Source organism: Apteryx mantelli, chromosome 1, assembly GCF_036417845.1.
Source record: "Apteryx mantelli isolate bAptMan1 chromosome 1, bAptMan1.hap1, whole genome shotgun sequence".
Classification (NCBI taxonomy): domain Eukaryota; kingdom Metazoa; phylum Chordata; class Aves; order Apterygiformes; family Apterygidae; genus Apteryx; species Apteryx mantelli.
Window position 1 is genome coordinate 145,051,101 of NC_089978.1, and position 19,320 is coordinate 145,070,420.

Genomic DNA, 19,320 nt, shown 5'->3' on the forward strand with positions numbered 1-19,320 from the left:
AAATAATTTAATAAATATTTTCCAGGCAGTCATGACCAATAGATTGTTTGGTATGGTGGATAATAAGTAATATTGCTCTTGAAGACTGCAGTAATGCAATGTGCTCCAAAAAGCCTGACCCTAGTGTAGGATTGAGACCTAAGAAGAGAAAGTGCTAATCCTACACCACCAGGCCAAGATTTATTGGAAGGCATGTGTATGATGGAGATGTAGATAGTTGTCCTAGATCCCAGCTGCTCCCTTTCTTCGACTCCTTCTCTTCATAAATACATATTAAAATATTTTCAAGGCAAGTAATTGAAAACAATTGGAAGAACCTCCTCATAGAAAACCTTTTTAAAGATTTTGAATGGTAATAACTTTTAATCTAGCATATGGATTTGGGGGTTGGTGGTAAATCTGAGCTATCTCATTACAGAAGTGGTAAATCACCAGCGTTTACTATCAAGAGCAGAAAAAAAAGTGTTTATAAATCATTGCATTTGTTTCAGATTATTCATCAGAGCTGGAAGGCAATTGTTCAAGTTGCTTTGTGGTACTATAAACAGAATGCTTGGAAGGCCATATACTTTTTAGAAAAATTTTGGGTTTTGTACGTATATCAACTGAGACTTTTTTCCTTCAGTAAGTGTTCCACTAATCTTCCAGAGAGAATAATCTAGATGCCAGTGTGTCACTTTGAAGGAGCAAGTTTGAGATGGCACTAATGTTCCTGGGGCAGCAAGGCCTGATGACTCGCAGTTGAAGGCTCTCACAAAGTTGTCTTATTGATCTTTCCTTCCTACTCTGCAATAGGCAAGGAAGGTCTGCACTTTCCTTTTTTTATGTCCTCAAAACTGCTCTGATGGGGTTATGAAGAAGATTCAGATCCAGAAAAGAATAAGAACTGTTGGTGGGGAGGATGTTGATACAGAGAATATGGTGCAATAGTGCTTAAAGATATCCTGGGGAAGAAAAAAAAGAAAAGGACTGTCTATGCACTTTTAATGTAGTTCCAGATAGGAGGAGACTGCCTGGTTTCCCTGGGCACTGCTATAATTACCCTAGAGCTCTTTTTCTCTGTGCAAGAAGAGCTATGATTTCTGTCATCTACACTGAAGCACAAGCAGCACACCAGCACAGACAGTGATAGAAGGCTTGGCTGAGCAAGCTGCCTGAACCAGCCTGCATTCCCACATAAGTTACCAGCTGAATTTCTCCAGCCCTTCAGAGCTCCTGTACTGCCCTGGAAGAGTCTAGGCCCAAGAAGCTTCATTTTGCCTTAGTGTATCATGGCCAGTCTTGGTGGAATTAATCCTACAGGAGCTATGCCAGCTCTTCTCAGATTTTGAATGTTGCAGATCATTTGGCTCCAGTGTGCCCCCCCCCCCCCGCCCTCTGCCCCCAAAAATAAAATGAAAGCAAAAAACACACCAACTTGTTTGCTGACATGTTGGCACATACTGTGAGATAGCTGACTGGTTGCAGGGTCTCCATAAAGGAGCAAAATATGGATTTCTCAGGTGGCAAGTTGCTCTTATCCAAAGAGGAAACAGAGAATGGATATACCTTTTATGAGCAAAACAGAGAGCTGCAAGGTTGATTGTGGGTCAGATATCTTTTAGTGGCAGTGCTCTCACAGTGCTGAAACGTGTCTCTTTTAAACATCACAGCATAAAATTTTTAATGCCAAAGAGAGGTGAAGGGGGTGGGCAGGGACCCTCAGAACAGCCAGTAGCTAATGCTGCCTTTGTGGTTTTATATATTTGCCTATTAAAATGACAATACAGACATGGAACATTTAGATTTAAGAAGCCTTCCTTTCATTAAACAACATTAAACAAACTGACAAAGTAGGGGGTTATGACTCCAGTAATTGAAACATGCTGTTGTGTTCAAGACCAGAACTCTATAAAGACTCTTTTCACCCAGTAATGCCCTTTGTGTTTGCCTGCTACCCCTGCTAGAAATTACTGTAGGCCTGAAGTATGTCTTTCCAAGTAGAGTGGGAATGACAGAGCGCAACACTGCACTTGGCAGATGGGGTCACAGCCCTTTTAGGACGTTAACATTCATTGTGCATTGGAAATCAATTTGCAGCTCAGAGTGCATGGAGACTTAACTGCACTCCCCTCCCCACTGGTCTTTTAATGTTAACTCTAAACCCAGGATGCAGGAAAAGGAATTAGATGGATTAATTTGGATTAACTCTGATGGGGTCTGGGTAGTTCTTATTAGCTTAATTTACAGTGTGCCTTTTGGTGGATTCCCTGCTCTGTTAAATATATGTTCTGAATCTATATATTACTTTGTACTTCTTTTTTCTTCTCTCTTGTAGATGTTGACGAGTGTCAGGATAACAATGGAGGGTGCCAGCAGATTTGCGTAAATACAATGGGCAGCTATGAATGTCAGTGCAAAGAGGGCTTTTTCCTGAGTGATAACCAGCATACCTGCATTCATCGCTCTATTGGTAAGTTTTCAATGTGTGACGTGTGCTTTTGAGAATGACTGTGTTCAATAAGAAATGCAGAAACGGTTCTTAGTTTTTCTTTTATCCCACAGAGCTCTGAAAATCATTGTATTTGTTAGTTGGAACTGATTGATTCCTCTGCCAGGCAAACTTGTAGCACAGGAATAAATAAGACAAAGGTGTTAATATGACATAGGAATATACAGAGTTCAAACAGCAGGCTTTTGGGACAGGCAGAGAAGAGATTTTCAAGCAGCAACTTTGTACTTCTGACTTTCCAAAACACAGAAACATCTCTTGTCTGTTTATTGCTTAAAAGGTCTCTTGTCTTCCACCCTCGAGAGCATGATATCAAAGCTTAAATCAAAATGAGCAGCTTTCTTCTGGAAGTTATACAGATTATCTTCTTTTGCCAGTCATATAGCTCACTGCTTCATTGCAGATTGATGATGGCTGATATTATATTGACACGTCATTTTTCTTTGATTCAGTACCCTGTCTAGGGTAAATTAGAAAACTGCTTTTCTGTTGCCTATGCACTAGCAGTAGAAATAAGGAATCCCCGCAGAACTGTGATCCTAGTCTGCTGCTGATTTTGAGTGGAATAAGCTGCTCTCCTTTTTCTATATATGTCAGGCGTGGAAGACAAGTTTGAGTGGAAAGAGGGAAAAGAAAACAGCATAGCTATAAATCTTTGCAATTAAGTGGGCTCTTTATGTGTTCATTCAGACTTCTGGTGACCCTGGCAGCAATGGGAATATATGCTAGCAAACTCATTTACCAATAGGCAACAGAAAATGGCAAAGTAGCAAGATGAGTCTGGTGATCAACAATATAAGCATGCTGTAAATTTCCACAGGCCACGCAATAGTTCTGAATTATTGTGAGTCACTAAAATTAACCAGAAAATCCTACCTGAACACAGAGTATGAATTTAGTCACTCTGTTGACAGGAAAACAAAACCACCTGAGCTTCTCAGAAATGTAAATGTATTTCTGGCATCATGTGCCTGTTTACACAGAATTTTAAAGACAATTAGTAATTTTGATTGTTAGAAATGTGAAACTATAGAATATATTCACAGTTCCACTTTTTAGAATGATTGTTAAGTTTTAAGCAACTGAGGCTTTTTGGTTTTGACAAGAACATGCAATTAAGCTCGATCAACCAGTGTATTTTAAAGGTTGTTATCTAATAGGTTTTTAGTCATTCTTTTCAACATAAGTTGTTCAAATTTCTGTCCAGTGTAAAGTAACCCTGACACAAAGGTATCCAACAGAGCAAGGAATAGTAGCTGGAGGCTTAATGAAAACCACTTGCAGAGCACTGCGATACAATCATTATTTCAATTTGCACATTATAAAAATTCCCAGCTGTAATAAAAGAGAATTTAGTTATCCAAGATGGAAACTAATGAAATAAATGAAAGATGAGACTCTAAAGGCAAAATTTTTTTGTAAGGAACAGATTTATTGAGGGAGATGGTGAGTTTTTATGGCAAAGAGGATTCCTACTTTGCAGGAAGGACTGGGAGGATGGATTTGAAGGTTGACTGCTGCATCCACATAATAAAAATGCATGGGATAAATATATTTGTGTTAACTTGTTTATAAAGAAAATGACAAATAAGACATGGTCATTTAATTAAAGCAACATCATCAAATCATTTAAGGTCTGAAAAAAACCCAAATAGCTTGGAGGCAGTTGCAAAGTGTATTATGAACAAATGCTTTGCAACTTTTCAAAAATAAAGTGCCAGTTTACAATATGAGTAACCATTACACTGTTGTGTCATGATCCTACACTTAAATACATTGGGTGGGTATGTGGAAGAAGGAAATGAGATGAATGATCTATTTTAGTTGTCAAAGGTGACTGAGCTGCAAATAGTAAACATGCATGCTGAGAGAGTAAGTGCCTTTTTAAATATCCCTGTTTACTCACTTTCGTCTGTCTCACTTTTAAGTGCCTCTACGGAAACTATTGGAATGCAAAAATACAGAAATGCTTTCATCAAAGCAGCTAGCCAAAATTATGCCTAGTGCTAGATTGTGTCTATACCTCTGTTGGTAAACAAGGGTGAAGTAGGCAAAGGCATAACATACATCCAGCATTGCAATCCAAATACAAAGGCTCTGATCTGACAATGCGTTTTAACAAGCTTGTTGACTTTGAGCATAATAAGATCCATTAATTGCAGTGGGATTACATTTTTATCTCTAAAAAATGCATATGCAATCGCATGATCTCCATGTCCTTGACATCACCTAAAAGTCTTTTCAAGGACTCAGCTAGTCTAAAATAATCTACCACAAGGTTCTTCATGCAGTTCCCTACCACCTTTTCTTTCCTGTTTTCAATGCAAGGTGCTTAGGTTGCGTTTGGAGGTGGAATGAGTCCAGAGTAGAAGAACCAGTAGCAAAGCCTTGGCAATGCCCCACCTGCAGACTCAGCATGCCTGCCTCGGCCCTCAGTGAGGCTGGTGCTGCTCACGTGCTTTGACCTCATCAGCATGTTCAAGCGATATGGTAGTTTCAAGGTCTGAAAAATGGCATTAGATGCTCATGGGAGGCGGGGGTGTAAGTGGAGGAAGGAATATGTCTCTTTTTGCTGACTAACCAGCCAAGGGAAATGTATTTCCTGACAGGAGGCATCCTCCTTCAGATTGTCGGCTGCTATGTGCACTTCTACAGCTACCAGAGATGCACTGTGTTGGTCTCAGTGTTTCAGGGGTAGATAGTGTATCATCACACTCCTACCCACAAGCTGTGGTTAAAAGCCACTCTGGAGTTCATGACAGGAGCTTTTAACATCATCCTTGTGTCTCAAATGTCATGTTTGCTTGCCATCTAGAAGTGTTCTCATTATTTCCTGTGGACAAAAAGGATCAATGATCTACAGAGAAGCAATGAATTTTATACCGATGGGAGGCCAGGCTGACATTAGTCAGTGCAAACCCTAGTTTCCCAACATTTGCTTTCTTTCATTTTCTTCATTATTGGCCAGCTGATTTCATATAACTTTGAGTATCTTTTGGGAAGAGGCTATGCCCAGTACAACTTACCTCATTTATTTTTGTCTATACTGGTTTGCTCACAGTAATGACAGCAACAACAGAGAGAGAGAAAGGGACGAAAAATGGATGGTAAAAGATATGGAAAATTTGGCAGTTGTTTGTCTTAGTACATCTTAATTGCAATAGTAGGTGTGAGCACTGTGAATTATACTGGAGACACATTTGTATTTCCTCATGACTTAAAAAGATTTAAAAATCTGTTACTGTAACATCTCCAGCTCCAGAGGGAGCATGTGTTTAATAAACATGGAGATTAGTATCATACACTACAGCTGTGACTGAGTCAGGTGAGTGGGTTTCAGCATGTCTTCCCTCAATTTGGTAATAAGTGAAAAGCCCCAGTTCAGCAAAGCCTCTGAGACAATCCTTAATGTCCCAGTGATATCAAAGTTGGTTAAAAATCTGAATTGGGCCTAAAAGCATCAAGCTGGACAGAGTTTAGCTATATGCCTGTAACTCTGCTGAAGTTCAAAATGATCTGGAGTTCTGACTTCATTTTAAGGATACAGGATGCCTCACTGCATTACATTAAAGGTATGGTGTTCAGGAGCCCTGGCTACAAACTGCCTCTCCAACCAAAATTCCCAGCTTAAGCGGTAGAGAAGGCCATTACTGTCCCACACCCAGAGAACAAGTCTCCTATGGCACAAAGGAGGTTTGCTTACAAGCCTGATACTTTAGGAGTTCTGTGACTAGGAAGACATCTGCTATTTTAAATTCCACCCCTTGAATGTCTCCCAAAAACACAGTTGTACTAATGATTTTAGATCTGCTAATAATTCAATAACAATATTTTATTTATACTACTAGTGCCAAGTAAATGAAAAAGGCAGGTGCAATTAGGAGTGGTAATTTTAAGTGGAGACAAGAAGAGGTGGAGAAGTACTGGGCTATAGAAGTCTGGAAATTATGATGGTCTGGTCAAACAGCGGAAAAGCTTTTTACACGGTTGTCACCATCATTTTCAAGCCTGTTAAAAAGCCATTTCACAAGGAATTGCTTTTTCACTTACCCTTATACCATTAGACTTATGCTTTGCAAAGTTGGGAGTTCCTACACACAAAATCAAGTTACCACAATTTATCAAATTATCGTGCTATGACTGAGCTTCAAAAATTGCTTGTCTCTTTCTACACTGTAAGTGCAACAGTTTAGTCCTTGAGGAAGAGAGATGTTAAGTCAAATTGTCTTGCATTTGCCATGGGCTAAATGTGTTTATGAAAAGAGTTACCATGCTTCTGCTGATACATAGTAATCTGTTAAACTTGATTATATGCTTAAATCCTTGTTAATTGTGCAGTAGTAGCACTGGAGTCCTCTGGTGAGCTGACATCGAACTACTGAGTTCCTTCTTGTTCTGAGGACTATAAAACTGCCTTTGTTCAGTTTTTTACTTTCCTACTTTCCATGATTTACTTTTATTTTTCACCTCTTTTTGTAATCCAATGGGATTTTTTAATGGCAGAATAATGCTAGGACTCCTAGGAAAGAAAAATGATTCCCAGCCGGGGTAGGAGAGGTCTGCAGGTTGGGACTGTGGACTTTATTCCCATTTCTGGTGCCGATGCTTTGTGTGACTCTGGGCAAGAAGGTTATTGTGACTCAGTATTTTCTGCAAAGCATTTTAAAGAACAGAGGTGCTTATTCTATGGAAGCACAACAGCGTATTCATATTTAAATTAATGTGGAAGGATGACTTTGAATAATTAAGTGTTGCTAGCATGGTTTTAAACTTTACAAAGTACAGGGTTTCTTGTCTGAACTCTGAAAGCTCTTTCACAGTGCTGTAACCAGTTAAATTACTCCATTGCTTGAATATGCTTTGCCATAGTTATCCTGAGTACAGGCATCCCGTTCACTGGAATAGGATTGTCCTATTTGTCTTTTTAAATTGGAATCCTAATATGATTGTAAAGTAGAGAAATATATATAAAGTAAATTTTAAGGAAATAATAAATATGCTTTCAGGTAGTATGAATTTTGTCTGGCCAAACATACTGAGATCTTGGAAGCATTTTCCTAAAACTGTGCACAGTATGACCAAAGTGTAGTAGAAATGCATCTGTTTATGCATTACCATGATATATTTGAAAAAAACAGTTCATTTGATTACCTTTCATAGAATATAGGATACAGAAAGTATTCAGGTAAAAAGATTTAATAAAGCCTTTTAAATCTCATTGTGCCCTGTTAGAAGTGTTTGTAACCTTTTGAAAGTGTGTATAACCTACAAAAATTGCTATCCTTTGGTTTCAGGGATTCTTATTTGTTCCAGCTTCCCTGGTGAAGGGCACATCACATTTGCTTTCTCTGTGCAAAGTCCTCTGGAATGGAAGGACTTTGTGACAACAGGTGACAGCACCTTATATAAGTAAAAAATAACCCTTGTTAGGCCCTATCTCCCAACTGCCAGGTATCAGTGATTTATGATTAAAACTAGTAGAGTCAGTAAAGTTACGCTGGTGTAAAATTAATGCAAGTGAAATCCAGCTTAAGTTCATCTGTGAGGGGAAGCAGCAATTGTGTAACCATAAAAACAGTATAAGGTGAAAGTTTAGGACAGATATAAGAGTAAGTAACCACAAAAGCATTTTTTTCAGTAGGGCATCATTATGTATAGCATTTTGCATTTAAGGTGTTCAATAAATACCAGCTTAAATGATGACTGCTTAGGATATCACAGAATTGGAGGAAAAGGCATGCCAATTTTGGCTTATAAAATTGTTAAATGCATCTGAAACTTGCGGTTGCAATCTTCCTTTTATAGGTAAGAAAACTGAGGCATAAACTTCACAGTACTGTCTAAAGCCTATGTGACTGTGTCTGAACTGCAGGATAGATTCACCCCACAGACCACATGAAGTCCTGTTCTTCAGTCCAGATGGAAACCAGGATGTGAGGAAATGGTGTAGAATATGGAATCAAAACAGAACTATGGTATATTCTCAAGTTGCAGAGTTAAACTTAGCCAGGTAGAGTTGGTTGCAGGCCCCTGCTGGAGTTCCTAGGCACCAATTTGGAGCCCTTTCATCCTTATACTCAGGAAAATGTGAGGCCTCCATATATTCTACCTTAGTTTTAGAATTCACTTGCTTTCTGAAAGACAAAATATTGCTCTTTAAAATGTTCTGGGGCTTTGTTTAAGGTTTGATTCAGAAACAAAACCAAATTTTGTTGAGTAATCAATACTCTGCCCTGCTTTGCTTCAGCTGAATGCGGTAGCAAACTGATGGGTTAGCCCGATGCAATGGTGGTGAGTTCATTGCAACTGAAAAAAGAAATCCAATAACATTCAGGAAAAATAGCAGATTGCCAGATTTTGCCAAAATCTGTGATTGAATTCTAAGAATGTTCTGCAGAATTTGTCCTATAGAAAGTCCAATATTCAAGGGTCCATAATCAGAATAGACAACTTAAAAAAAAAAAAAGGAAAAGAAAAATAACAATAAATAAAAATTTAAAGTATAGTCTTAGATGTACTAGAAAACATCAACTGGTAAGTAATTAAGAAGTCATGTGTGTAACTTGCGTATAGCGCTTGAACAGTAGTAAAAGCAGATGCAGACTTGAGCAAGACTGACTAAATAATAAAGTAGGACATACACATGTTTTCTTGTTGAGCCAAAAGCTGAAATAGTGTAATGGTATGGTAGTTGTCTCTGCATGGCTCCATTACTAGAGCCATTTGGTAGGGAGGGGATGAAACTAAAAGGGAAAAAGAAGTGTGCAAGAAATAATGATGCTGTAGATACCAAGAAGTGAGTCTTGGAAAGAGCAGCTGTTTGAAACACCCTGCAGCAGTGTGACAGGCAGCCAGCTTGCCGGGGGAGCAGGGAGTTTGTAAGTCAGATCAAAAATCTCTCCACACCTGCATGACAGAGTGCAGTGAACAGTCTGTAGCACAGCTCTTGACTGATCAACAGTGCTGACAAGATGGGAGAGCTATATGCACAAATGGGAAAACACACTGGAAAGTAGTATATTCAAATAAAAAATTAAAGAGAGAAAAATATGCAAAGGGGGCTTTCACACTCAATCATTCAATAGCACTGAAAGTGAACCAATATTCTGCTCATACTGTCTGCTCTGGATATAGCAGGATTATACTAAATAAAAGAACTGACATGTTTTTTAAAGGCCTCTAGCATCCAGTTGACTGAAACATCAGGTGAGAAAGATCTGGGAAGAATATTAAGCCAGCGTGTTGTAGAAAAAACTTGCATTCACACATGCACACAACAAATGGAATCTGTTTTAAGTATATCATATATCATATGTATCATGCTGTGTGTCTCTAATGCCATCAGGGATATGATGATGAATTCAGGGCCAACTCTGAATTTTGTGTGAAAGATACTCGGTGTCTTTCATACCTACTGCATTCACTATGGGCCTCTCAATGTATGTCTCCCTCTGTTTTCCACTGTGCAGAGAAATTGGCCACAGACCATATTGTAGACACTGTTCTCCTTTTCTGCTATTCATGACAAATCTCAGAGATGTGATCCGGCAGGGAGCTCTTTAGAGGCTGATGCCACAATGTATTTTTGGCTGTAAACCAGTAGGAATTCAAGATATAAATGCTAAAGGCCTGTTCATATAAACTTTACCCTCCTGTGTATGGCATGCATACTATGCATTTAATGAATTCCATTAATTATTAAATTCCATGTAATTATTTTTGAGGTTGCTCTGGGCTATTATGATATAAGGTAGGAGTTAATGGAAATGAGAAGGAAGATGTTTGTATTTAATAGCAATGTAACTTTCCAAGCCTAAGAATACTTGCATGTTCTGCTGAGCTTTACGTCTGAAGAGTATCTGGGTAGGAAAAGTGTTGTTGTTACTGTTCTTGATCGTATTTTGGTTTTTAGTACTTGAGCACCAGTCAAGAATGAGACCAGATTGTGCTAGGGCTTGTACAAACTTGGAAAAATTACAGTATGAGTAGACAAGGCAAACACAGGGCAGAGAACAGCACAAAACACATAGTCACAGTGAATGCTTTCATGGCAGAAACCTTGTGGTAGTGCCATGCTGTATTTTTAAGAGGGGTCACAAAGGAAGAAAGCAGGGAGGTAAGAGTATATCAGCTAAATGGAAAGTAAGAGAAAGAGAGGGACAGCCAACCAGATGGAAATGAAGTGAAGAGTAGGAGAAGAGACTGAAGAACAGAAGAAGAGCATGGAACAGTCAGCCCAAGGTAAAATCTATACCTCTGCTCTGTCTCATTAATTCCCTGGCTTAGTAATGCCATTTCTTTTCAGTATCCCCTCTCTCTTCTCAGTTTTCTTTCCACTTAGCTAATTCCTTTCCTACCAAAACCACAGTGTAATCAGACTACCTGTACCACATCCATGTCCTTGAAAACTGATGTTATTCTCTCTCAGTGGAGTGGGTCATGTGCTGAGATTGCAAAACTAATCTGCTAATCATGCGCAAGTGATCAAGATGATATCCTTGTGAGAGTTCAACTCTTGTGCTTCTCCTGAGAGTCAAGAAATGCAGAAGCACAGGGGTTAAGTATAATGGGGAGAGGAGCATCATGTAATGTTAGAGTTCTGGGCAAAGTCAAAGTTAATTGTTCTCTGAACTATGTTCCCATTGATAAAAACTTTGAACCTCTGCAGTGAATCTGTTTGTCTGATTTTTCTGCATAACACATAGTATGACTGAACACTTTCAAAAGGCTCTGCCTGACTTACCAATACTAAGAAGCAGGAAATACATTTCTTCTGTCATCCCAACATAAAGCATTCACCTTTGAGTAAGAGCAACAGCACTTTTGCCTCTCTTGAGTATGGAGTGCCTCCTTTAAAAGTTCTCCTCTGTGTTTATAGCTGATTAAATCATAGCACATGTAATGTAACCCAATATTATCCAGTACAGTGTGCTGTTAACAGTGTTATGTTGGTGATTTACCAGAGTTGGCAGGTTTTCTCCCTACAGGTAACATGGTCTGAGGATAATGTAATACCTGCTATCTTCAATCCATATCAAACTGCAAAGTCCTAGACAAGCCACGACTAAGAGCCTCCGTACTCAAACACTAATTTTTGTCAGAAATTCACATGATGAGTGTTGGCATTTCAGTATTTTGTGTAAGGAGAGTTGGTTATTTAAACTGACATTTGTTTGGAATGTTAGAAGCACCAAGTGAGGGAAGTAGCAATGTGAATGGTTCTTATGACCTGCATTTCTCGTTAAGGATGATGTAGTTTCTGTCTGTTTCAGAAGTGAACTGCTAGTAATTTGCCTCTCTAATTGCTAATTAATCAGAGGTTGTCGAAGGAGTCTGCAAAAACAACCTCAGCATCCTAAACTCCCTCTGAAATAGGGGCTATTATGCCATGTGCTGTAAGTTATGGATACGAGAGACAGGAAAGTTAACTAACTTGCCTAAAGTTACACGGAATTCTGTAAAAATCTTAAGAATTAGAGCTTTCCAGAAAAGCTGTGAAGGAACCGTTTGACAGAGTGTGTAGTTTAATTGATATTATGTTGATTTCACCAAATTTGTTTTGTAAAACTGAGTATGTTTTTTTGTATGCTCCTAGTAGGAACACAATGCAGATATCCTAAGCCCAATTCTTTTGGTCTGTTGTTTAATTCTCTTCTTTCATCCCTGGTGCACTTTACAGTCAGTGATTGATGATGAATTGCATGTACATGTTTAAGATCAAAGTGTAGCACAGGCAGCTGGGTGGATAACAATGCATTTTGCAAATCCTGTCCTCTCACTCCTTTCCTCCCCATACAAAGTTCACCTGTTTGTTTTCTGTTGGCTCAGTCCTCTAAATTGAACAATTTCTAATGGTGCTGAGCAACTTCACTTCGTACTGAAATTCAGGGTGTCTGATGGCTCTCTGCACAGTGCCCTCATACTGGGAAGGCAGCCAAATTTATCTTGGGAATTTGTAGGCTCTGAAAAGTGAGGTGTAATACAACTGCCTGGACAGGTTAGGCAAATGTCAAAATTATTTTTGAAAAAAATGTGGTTTTCCACTAAACCAAATTTTGTTCTCTGAAGTAGCTGTTTTTCCTGTAATAACAACAACAACAACAATAAATATTTGTTAGCATTATTATTCATAGAAACAAACAAACAAACATCAAAATTCTGAAACATTGAGACTTTGAGTTGCTGCCCTTGGCACTGCAGTAGTTGTGGTTAAACAGCCTTGTCTGCCTCCATAGGCCAGACAGCTAGATTTCATCTGTTGTAATGCACCCTAATCAAGAGGGAAGATTGGACACATAATATGAGAAACAAGACAAGCATGAAGCCTGATCTGTTGGGTGAAGGAGCGTATTCCCAGTAGCATTTCTGAATCACCTGTTTCTTTTCTCAGCTGAAATGTTTCTGGGTTGGAGGAGCTTTCCAGAAAAAGGTCAAGGAAAAACAAAAAACTCCTGTGAGTTCTGCCAAAGGGCAGCATTCAAGCTGTCCTTTAGGTGAGACTGGCTAACCCTGCCCTTAGGGACAGCTGCATGTTTCCCCACATGCTCTTCTGCAGTACAAGTTTCTGCTCCTTGCTTCCCCAGACAAAATGCTTTCAGAACTCCTTCTAAACTTCCCAGGAAGAGCTATAATTTGGCCCAACGGCTTCCCTAATGGACATTTAACTACTCCACTCTAATTGGGGTCGGAAAAATATATCATTAAAAAAAATCCTATAATTGCCTGTTTTAAACCACAATTTGGTGAGCAATACTTTCCTGGCCTGATCTATGTCTGTGTCTTGAATTTTGAATAGTATGTTTACCTGAACATTTATTTTGAAAAGGCTTTGTATGGAGATGTCAGCATGGCTTTTTGGCATTTGGCTAAGTTACCATTTGTCTTCAGCTGGCATTAGTTGAAAATACCTTGTGCTGTGGAATCTTCTGAGAACTCACACAAGGAGATAGTGAGCTGTCATTCCTGAGCTCGCTCTCAGAGAAGCTGGCCACTTATCTGCTTAATGAACTCTGAATTAATCCAGAGGATTAACTGTCAGGAACTCACTGAAATGCTCCATGCAGCCCCACAGTGGAGTAAAAATACAACAAAAACAATAAAATCAAAGAACACCAGTAGTAAGTCTCAGAAGTTAAATCACTTCAAAATAGAGCCTTGGTAGGAGCAAGAAAGTCCCTTTGTATTTTTCATGTTGTTCTCATGAGTTTCATGTAAGAGGGGCATAAGGTGACCAAAGAAACTTTCCTATTGTCCAAACTGTGGGTATGTTTTTTAACCCATCTCTGAGGCTTTCTAGCCCTAGCTGTAAATGGTACCACTTCTGACTGTCCGTCAAATTCACTTCCTGATATTAGCTATCAAGTGTTCAAATCCAGAATGTAAAAATATCTTCAAGTACTGAAGGGTTATTTAAGTGTTACTTGGTTAAATATTTCCATGAGGTTGTTTTGGTTTTTTTATTTCCTATAAAAACACCTGTAAAGACCTCATTTTATTTTCATGTTTATTGTGACTCACTTTATGGGGATACTTCTGGGCTGAGCTATACCCGTTGTGCTATGTCAAAAGCAATGTTGTTATCAGAAGTGTGGCTGTGTTGAATGACATCCCTTTTTTCCTGTTCCATATTTATTCTCCCCTCAGACTTCCACAATCTTTTACAAGGCAGTAACAAAGTTTCCCCACTCTCCAATAAGACCCGATATCAGAAAAAACACATTTTTCCCCTTACCTTGACCAGTTACAACTATTGCTCACAGAAAAATCCATATGCAGTGTCTAGCTGATGCTTTTCTTGAAAGTACATAAGTCAAATAGATCTGCTTATCAAGAATTCTCTTTTTCCATGTTCACCCTTGCACAGCAATACTGACTGCACTCTATTTATTGTCACAAAGTCTTGTTGACCTCTTGTAAAGGGCTCATAACTTCCAAAGGATTTTCTTCACTTTTGTTTTCTTAGAGAGAGATCATTAAAGTAAGTGATTGCTATGGATCAGTTACGCTGCTAGCAGATGTCATGCTTATTTCCATGTGCAGCTCTGCCAATGTATCTTCATCTTCTTTCATCCTATCCTTTCACCTCTTCGTTCTTTCTAGAGAGCAGAATGCCAGTTGTTAAGTATATAAATGGAAACTAGGATGAAATAATATAGCTTTGTTAGAACATGAAATCTGTAAAAGCTAAAGACTGCTCCAGTCAGAGCTGTACTGTTCTCTCTAAAGTGGAGATGAGATACAAGTTCAATCAAACTGATTCAGAAGTTCACAAACTCTCTGCCATTTCAGTGGGATTTGACCTGGTGTCAGGAGACTGTGAACGTCTGCTAACAACAGAGATCCAGTCAGAAGGTGATGCAAATTACAATTATTTTTTGTGTTGCAGCATTGCATATGTAAAGAAAGCTGTGAATAACTGTACCACTACTGTAAACTTTTCACTTTCTGTGCAAGATCTTTGCAAATCATTCCACTAATCTGCAGGACAAAAGTGTCTTTAGGAGCTACACAGAACTTTGAGAAAGAGGATAAAAAGTGCCAGAAGGAAACCGGTATGTGATAAGTAGATTAAAGGCAGTTCAGTAGTTAAGAATATGTGTGCGGGGCAATTACTAATCCCAAACACTACTAATGATAGTTATTGTAGTAAGAAGTAGGTTTGCACTGCACGAGAGCAATAAACAGGTGCTGAGATAGTCACTTTGGCATAGAAGAGAACCTGCTGGTTTTAAGGTGAAGAAACTATTCTGCAATGACAAGTAAGCCTCAATACATTGAAAAAGAACAATGATATGAGAGCAATGGAGTGATATGTATACACACAGGATGTTTCTTACCCGAGTGTACCAGCAAAGCATATAGATTTGTGAGAGAAGCAGGTTATTCCACTCTCACACCCCTATTGCCCTATAAAGTCTCATTCATTTCTGAAGTACAGCTTGTAGGTTAGGGTTCCACTCATTGTGTTGGTAATAGCATTTGGTCTTAAATGGCTAATACTATAGGCTTGCTATTTCAGGTGCCTCCACATGAAATCTGATGCTGAGTGTCCCAGAAAAAAATTAACGTTCTGTGGCAGGAATGGGATCAGATTTGCTGGTTTGTGGAAAATGCGTTTGCCTGCATGCCCACTGTGTGTGTTTGGTGCTGGTTGTAGCATATGGAGGGAGAAGCAAGATTATTTTGGTGAAGGTAAATACTGATAGTAGTAAAAGGAGAAATTATAACTATTCTCTAAAGTAGTCCTCTGAGTAATTTGCTTGCTCAGATAATAAAAGATCTGGATATCTGAGGTCACCATAAAATGTTTTTTGAATGCATTAATGGTGGCATTGTCTGAGCAAATCTTGATAACAGGTAACTTTTATCAAATGACAGTATATTCATTATCTCCATTTTACACCCATCTTTCTCCAGCACCTCTCACTTTTCCCCTGACCCAGACCTTGTAACGTAGCCTTCCAGACTGTGAATCACTCATCTCTCTCCCTTATGCCCCCACCAAATGTTATCATCACACTGGCTTGAACCCTGACATTTGATTTGTGTAAGCTAGGATTCCTGAGTGTCTCGGGCTGACATTTTATTCAGCTTCCTTCTCTGAGGAAAACTCAGGGAAAACAAGAGCTACATATTCCATCTTCACAGAGCGGCAACCTATCTTCCCATAAAAGTGACAACAATAAAAAGTTCAAAAGTTTTTCTGAAATAAATGGCCCTTACATATTGGAGATATGTTGGACTCTTACAATGCTTAGAAAAAAATATGTAATACCACTAATGCACATGTATTTAAACTTTGTATATACAAATACACATGCATTTTGTAAATACATTTTCCTAAGCTGTCCTTGAATGTGGCTGCTGTGACCCCACTCCTTGCCTGGTATACCCAAGGGAGGCAGCAGTGGTTTTGTTCTCTGGGTTTTGTAGGTTTCTTTGAAAGCAGGGGAGAGGCTTGTGCCTACACTGCATTTTACTTTAATGTATGGTCAGGCTTTCAGGCCTTTGTTGATGGGACTATTCATGTGCTTAAGTGTTTTGCTGGATTGGAGCCACAGAACAGTTAATGAGTTAGCGCACATACCAGGGTATAGCGTTCTATTTCTTCTTTCCAGACAGTTTGTATTTCCAGTATTTGTATAGGATATAGGATGACCAGCAGCCTGTTTTCTTTATATACAAAATCGTGAGGAAAAATGTCTTTTCAATAGTTAGAATTTCTGCAGCACCCCCTTGAAAAAGCCTTCTGATAAATTTTCTTCCTCTTTCCTCCCCATGCAACCCCCACTCCCTAAAACAAAAGTGTACGCGGTAGCCATTGCTGCCATACTTTCCTCCCTGCTGTGAAAGTGGCAATGTATGAATGTATTTTCCTCATGGTGTGCCCCAGATGGTGTTAGAAACAGAATTTAGCTACCAAAAAACTAGAGTCATAGTGACAACAGATATTCAGTGCAGGCTGACAGGGGCTTCTCTGAAAGTTTTCATCTAATTCTCTGCTTCCAGCCTGTAACGTAGGACAATAGATGTGTATCTCTTTGGCAAATTTCCCCTTTGGACAAAATGTTGATAGTGGGGTTTAAATTGGGAAGACACATATTTGTGCATGACGTATTATTTTTGGTCTTCTGTATTGATACTTCTCCTTTAGTAGTAAATTGACCAGGAGAGCTGAGTATCTCCCATATTCCATTAGTGTTGCTTGGCATGGCATGTGCTATCAGTCTCCCCTGTATTTGTGTAATAGCTACGTCTGGTCCTGGTTTGCATTTTTAATCTTGATTAATATTTGGTATTTAAATATGGTGGCTTTCTCAAACCAAGGTCATGCCCCAATAGAGAGGGTAGCACCTTGCAGAAAGCAGTGCTGCTGAGTGCACTGTCTTGCATATTGACATTATTGCGTGGCCTGCTAGGCTTTTTCCCCTCCTGTGATATGCTGTTTTGACCCATCCTCGGTTGCATTATCTTGGAATTTCTGTGTGGACTAGTAGAGCAAAGGTAATTTTAAGTCAGTTTACCTATTGTTTTCTCATGGTGTTGCTTCTATTTTTTAGTAGGGCACCTTTCATCCTGAAGAATCCCAGGATACTTTACAGATGTGATCCTAGGAAATGCCAAGTAACCTCCTCTTACACTGACTTCAACTGGACTTGCAGCTGCTCAGCAGCTGTTTGGATAAGGCTATGTATTCTTCTGCCCTGCTGGTTTGCAATGATCCAATTGCAAAACTCCTAAATGTTTTCCAGTGGAAGTTTAGGTTTTATATAGAGAATTTAAGTTTTCTATTACTAGGCTTGCTTTTCTTACATTTTGAGGACACTTTGGGAATAGTCAACAGACTTCAGAACTAGAAAGCCTGTCCAATGTAACCTATATGTGGGAATCACCTTCTCCACTGAAATGAAGTAATTTCTTAAGAGTAAATGCAGTAGCTGCTTAATTGTATATAACCCCACCATACTCAGCTGTAGAAGGGAAAAAATTCAAAATCCTGTAGAAATTGTAAATAACTTGAAATGCAGTAGGGTGATTACTCCTGTTGGATTTTTGTGGTCAGGAGACATGAATGTTTTTGTCTGTTTTGGTGTCCTACCTCGAAGGCATTTATCATCTCTAAAATTGTCCTAGCCTGGGCAAATGGCTCAGTGATGATTTAAGGTCCATCTTTACTGAAGCATTAATTTAGGCTCTTTCCTGGGCATTGCTTCAAAATACCACCCTACGTCCACCCAGAAATCTCTCACTTGAGTTTGGTGATGTGTTTTCCTGCACTAGTTGGCCCATTTAAGAATGGGTACCAGACCGTATAACATTATATTCCTTTCCTCAGAGAACTACAATTAAGTAGAAGGATCAGTCTCACTATTTGTTAATTTTCAAGGTTTTAAAATTCTTGCTTTGTTCTGTACTAAAATCAAATCATAAGAATTTTCTTGACAGTGGAATTTCAAAAAGAGCGCTTTCGTATGGCATTTATCCATCTGAGGTCATATGGTAGTTGGTAGGATTTCGGCACTGGCAGGTATAAGAATTTTGCTCTGCCTGACCCAGGGGATTCTTTCATACCAGACTATTTTGCATCCTATAGAACAGAGAAGCAAACTAGGAATTTCCCTTTCCCAGACCAGCAGCTTCACTGAGAAAGTCCCATGTCAATAGATTGGATGCAGGAGTAAACTGAAGGATAGTGATCATCAGAAAACCAGTCAAGAATCTTAAAAGTGAAAAGTAAAAAATTGATTATAGGAGAGAACATGTAGTCAGAAAAGTCAGGAGAGAAAAATGCACTGTAGTTAAGTTTAGAAAAGTAAAATAGTGCTAAATCATGAAAACATCGGATATGGGCAGAAGTCATGAGGCTTGAACTGTCTGCTTTATTTTTCTCTAAATGCCCGTGCTTAAAGGCAAGGACTGTATGGGGTGTGCATACAGCATGCCCCAGGTATTACTGCAAGCAAGCTGTAATACTCGCAGTAGTGATGAACACTAGAATCAAGTGAGCAAAAGGAGGAGCTAGGGATTGTTTTTCCTTCCCCATGTCTCTGAAGAGCAACTGGAACTCCGCAAGCTTGAGGGGATAGAGACGGGTGGAGGCAAAGGCTTTAAGTTTTATGTTATATAGAGTTGACATGATTACAAGCAACCAGGGACAATGAGTGAACAGTGAATGAACTCATTCCCTGTCCAAGCTCCATCACAGAGAGAAATAAGAAAAGAGGGTTTGTGGAAAAGGCAAAGTTACAAGTGGGAGCTACTCTGTAGATAAGGAGAGGGAAACTAGAGTAGTTACTTGGAAGGGATGTTATGATGGAAGAAGGCCAGGC

At 39.1% G+C, this 19,320-nt stretch overlaps 1 protein-coding gene across 1 annotated transcript in view; it reads left to right on the plus strand.

The window, feature by feature from the left end:
• The window catches only part of SCUBE1 (signal peptide, CUB domain and EGF like domain containing 1), a 222,853-nt gene that overhangs the window by 51,656 nt on the left and 151,877 nt on the right, over positions 1–19,320 (plus strand). Inside the window, exon 4 of the mRNA XM_067289850.1 lies at positions 2,318–2,452. Coding sequence (XP_067145951.1) covers positions 2,318–2,452 — 135 coding nt within the window. The remainder of the gene's footprint in view (positions 1–2,317; positions 2,453–19,320) is intronic.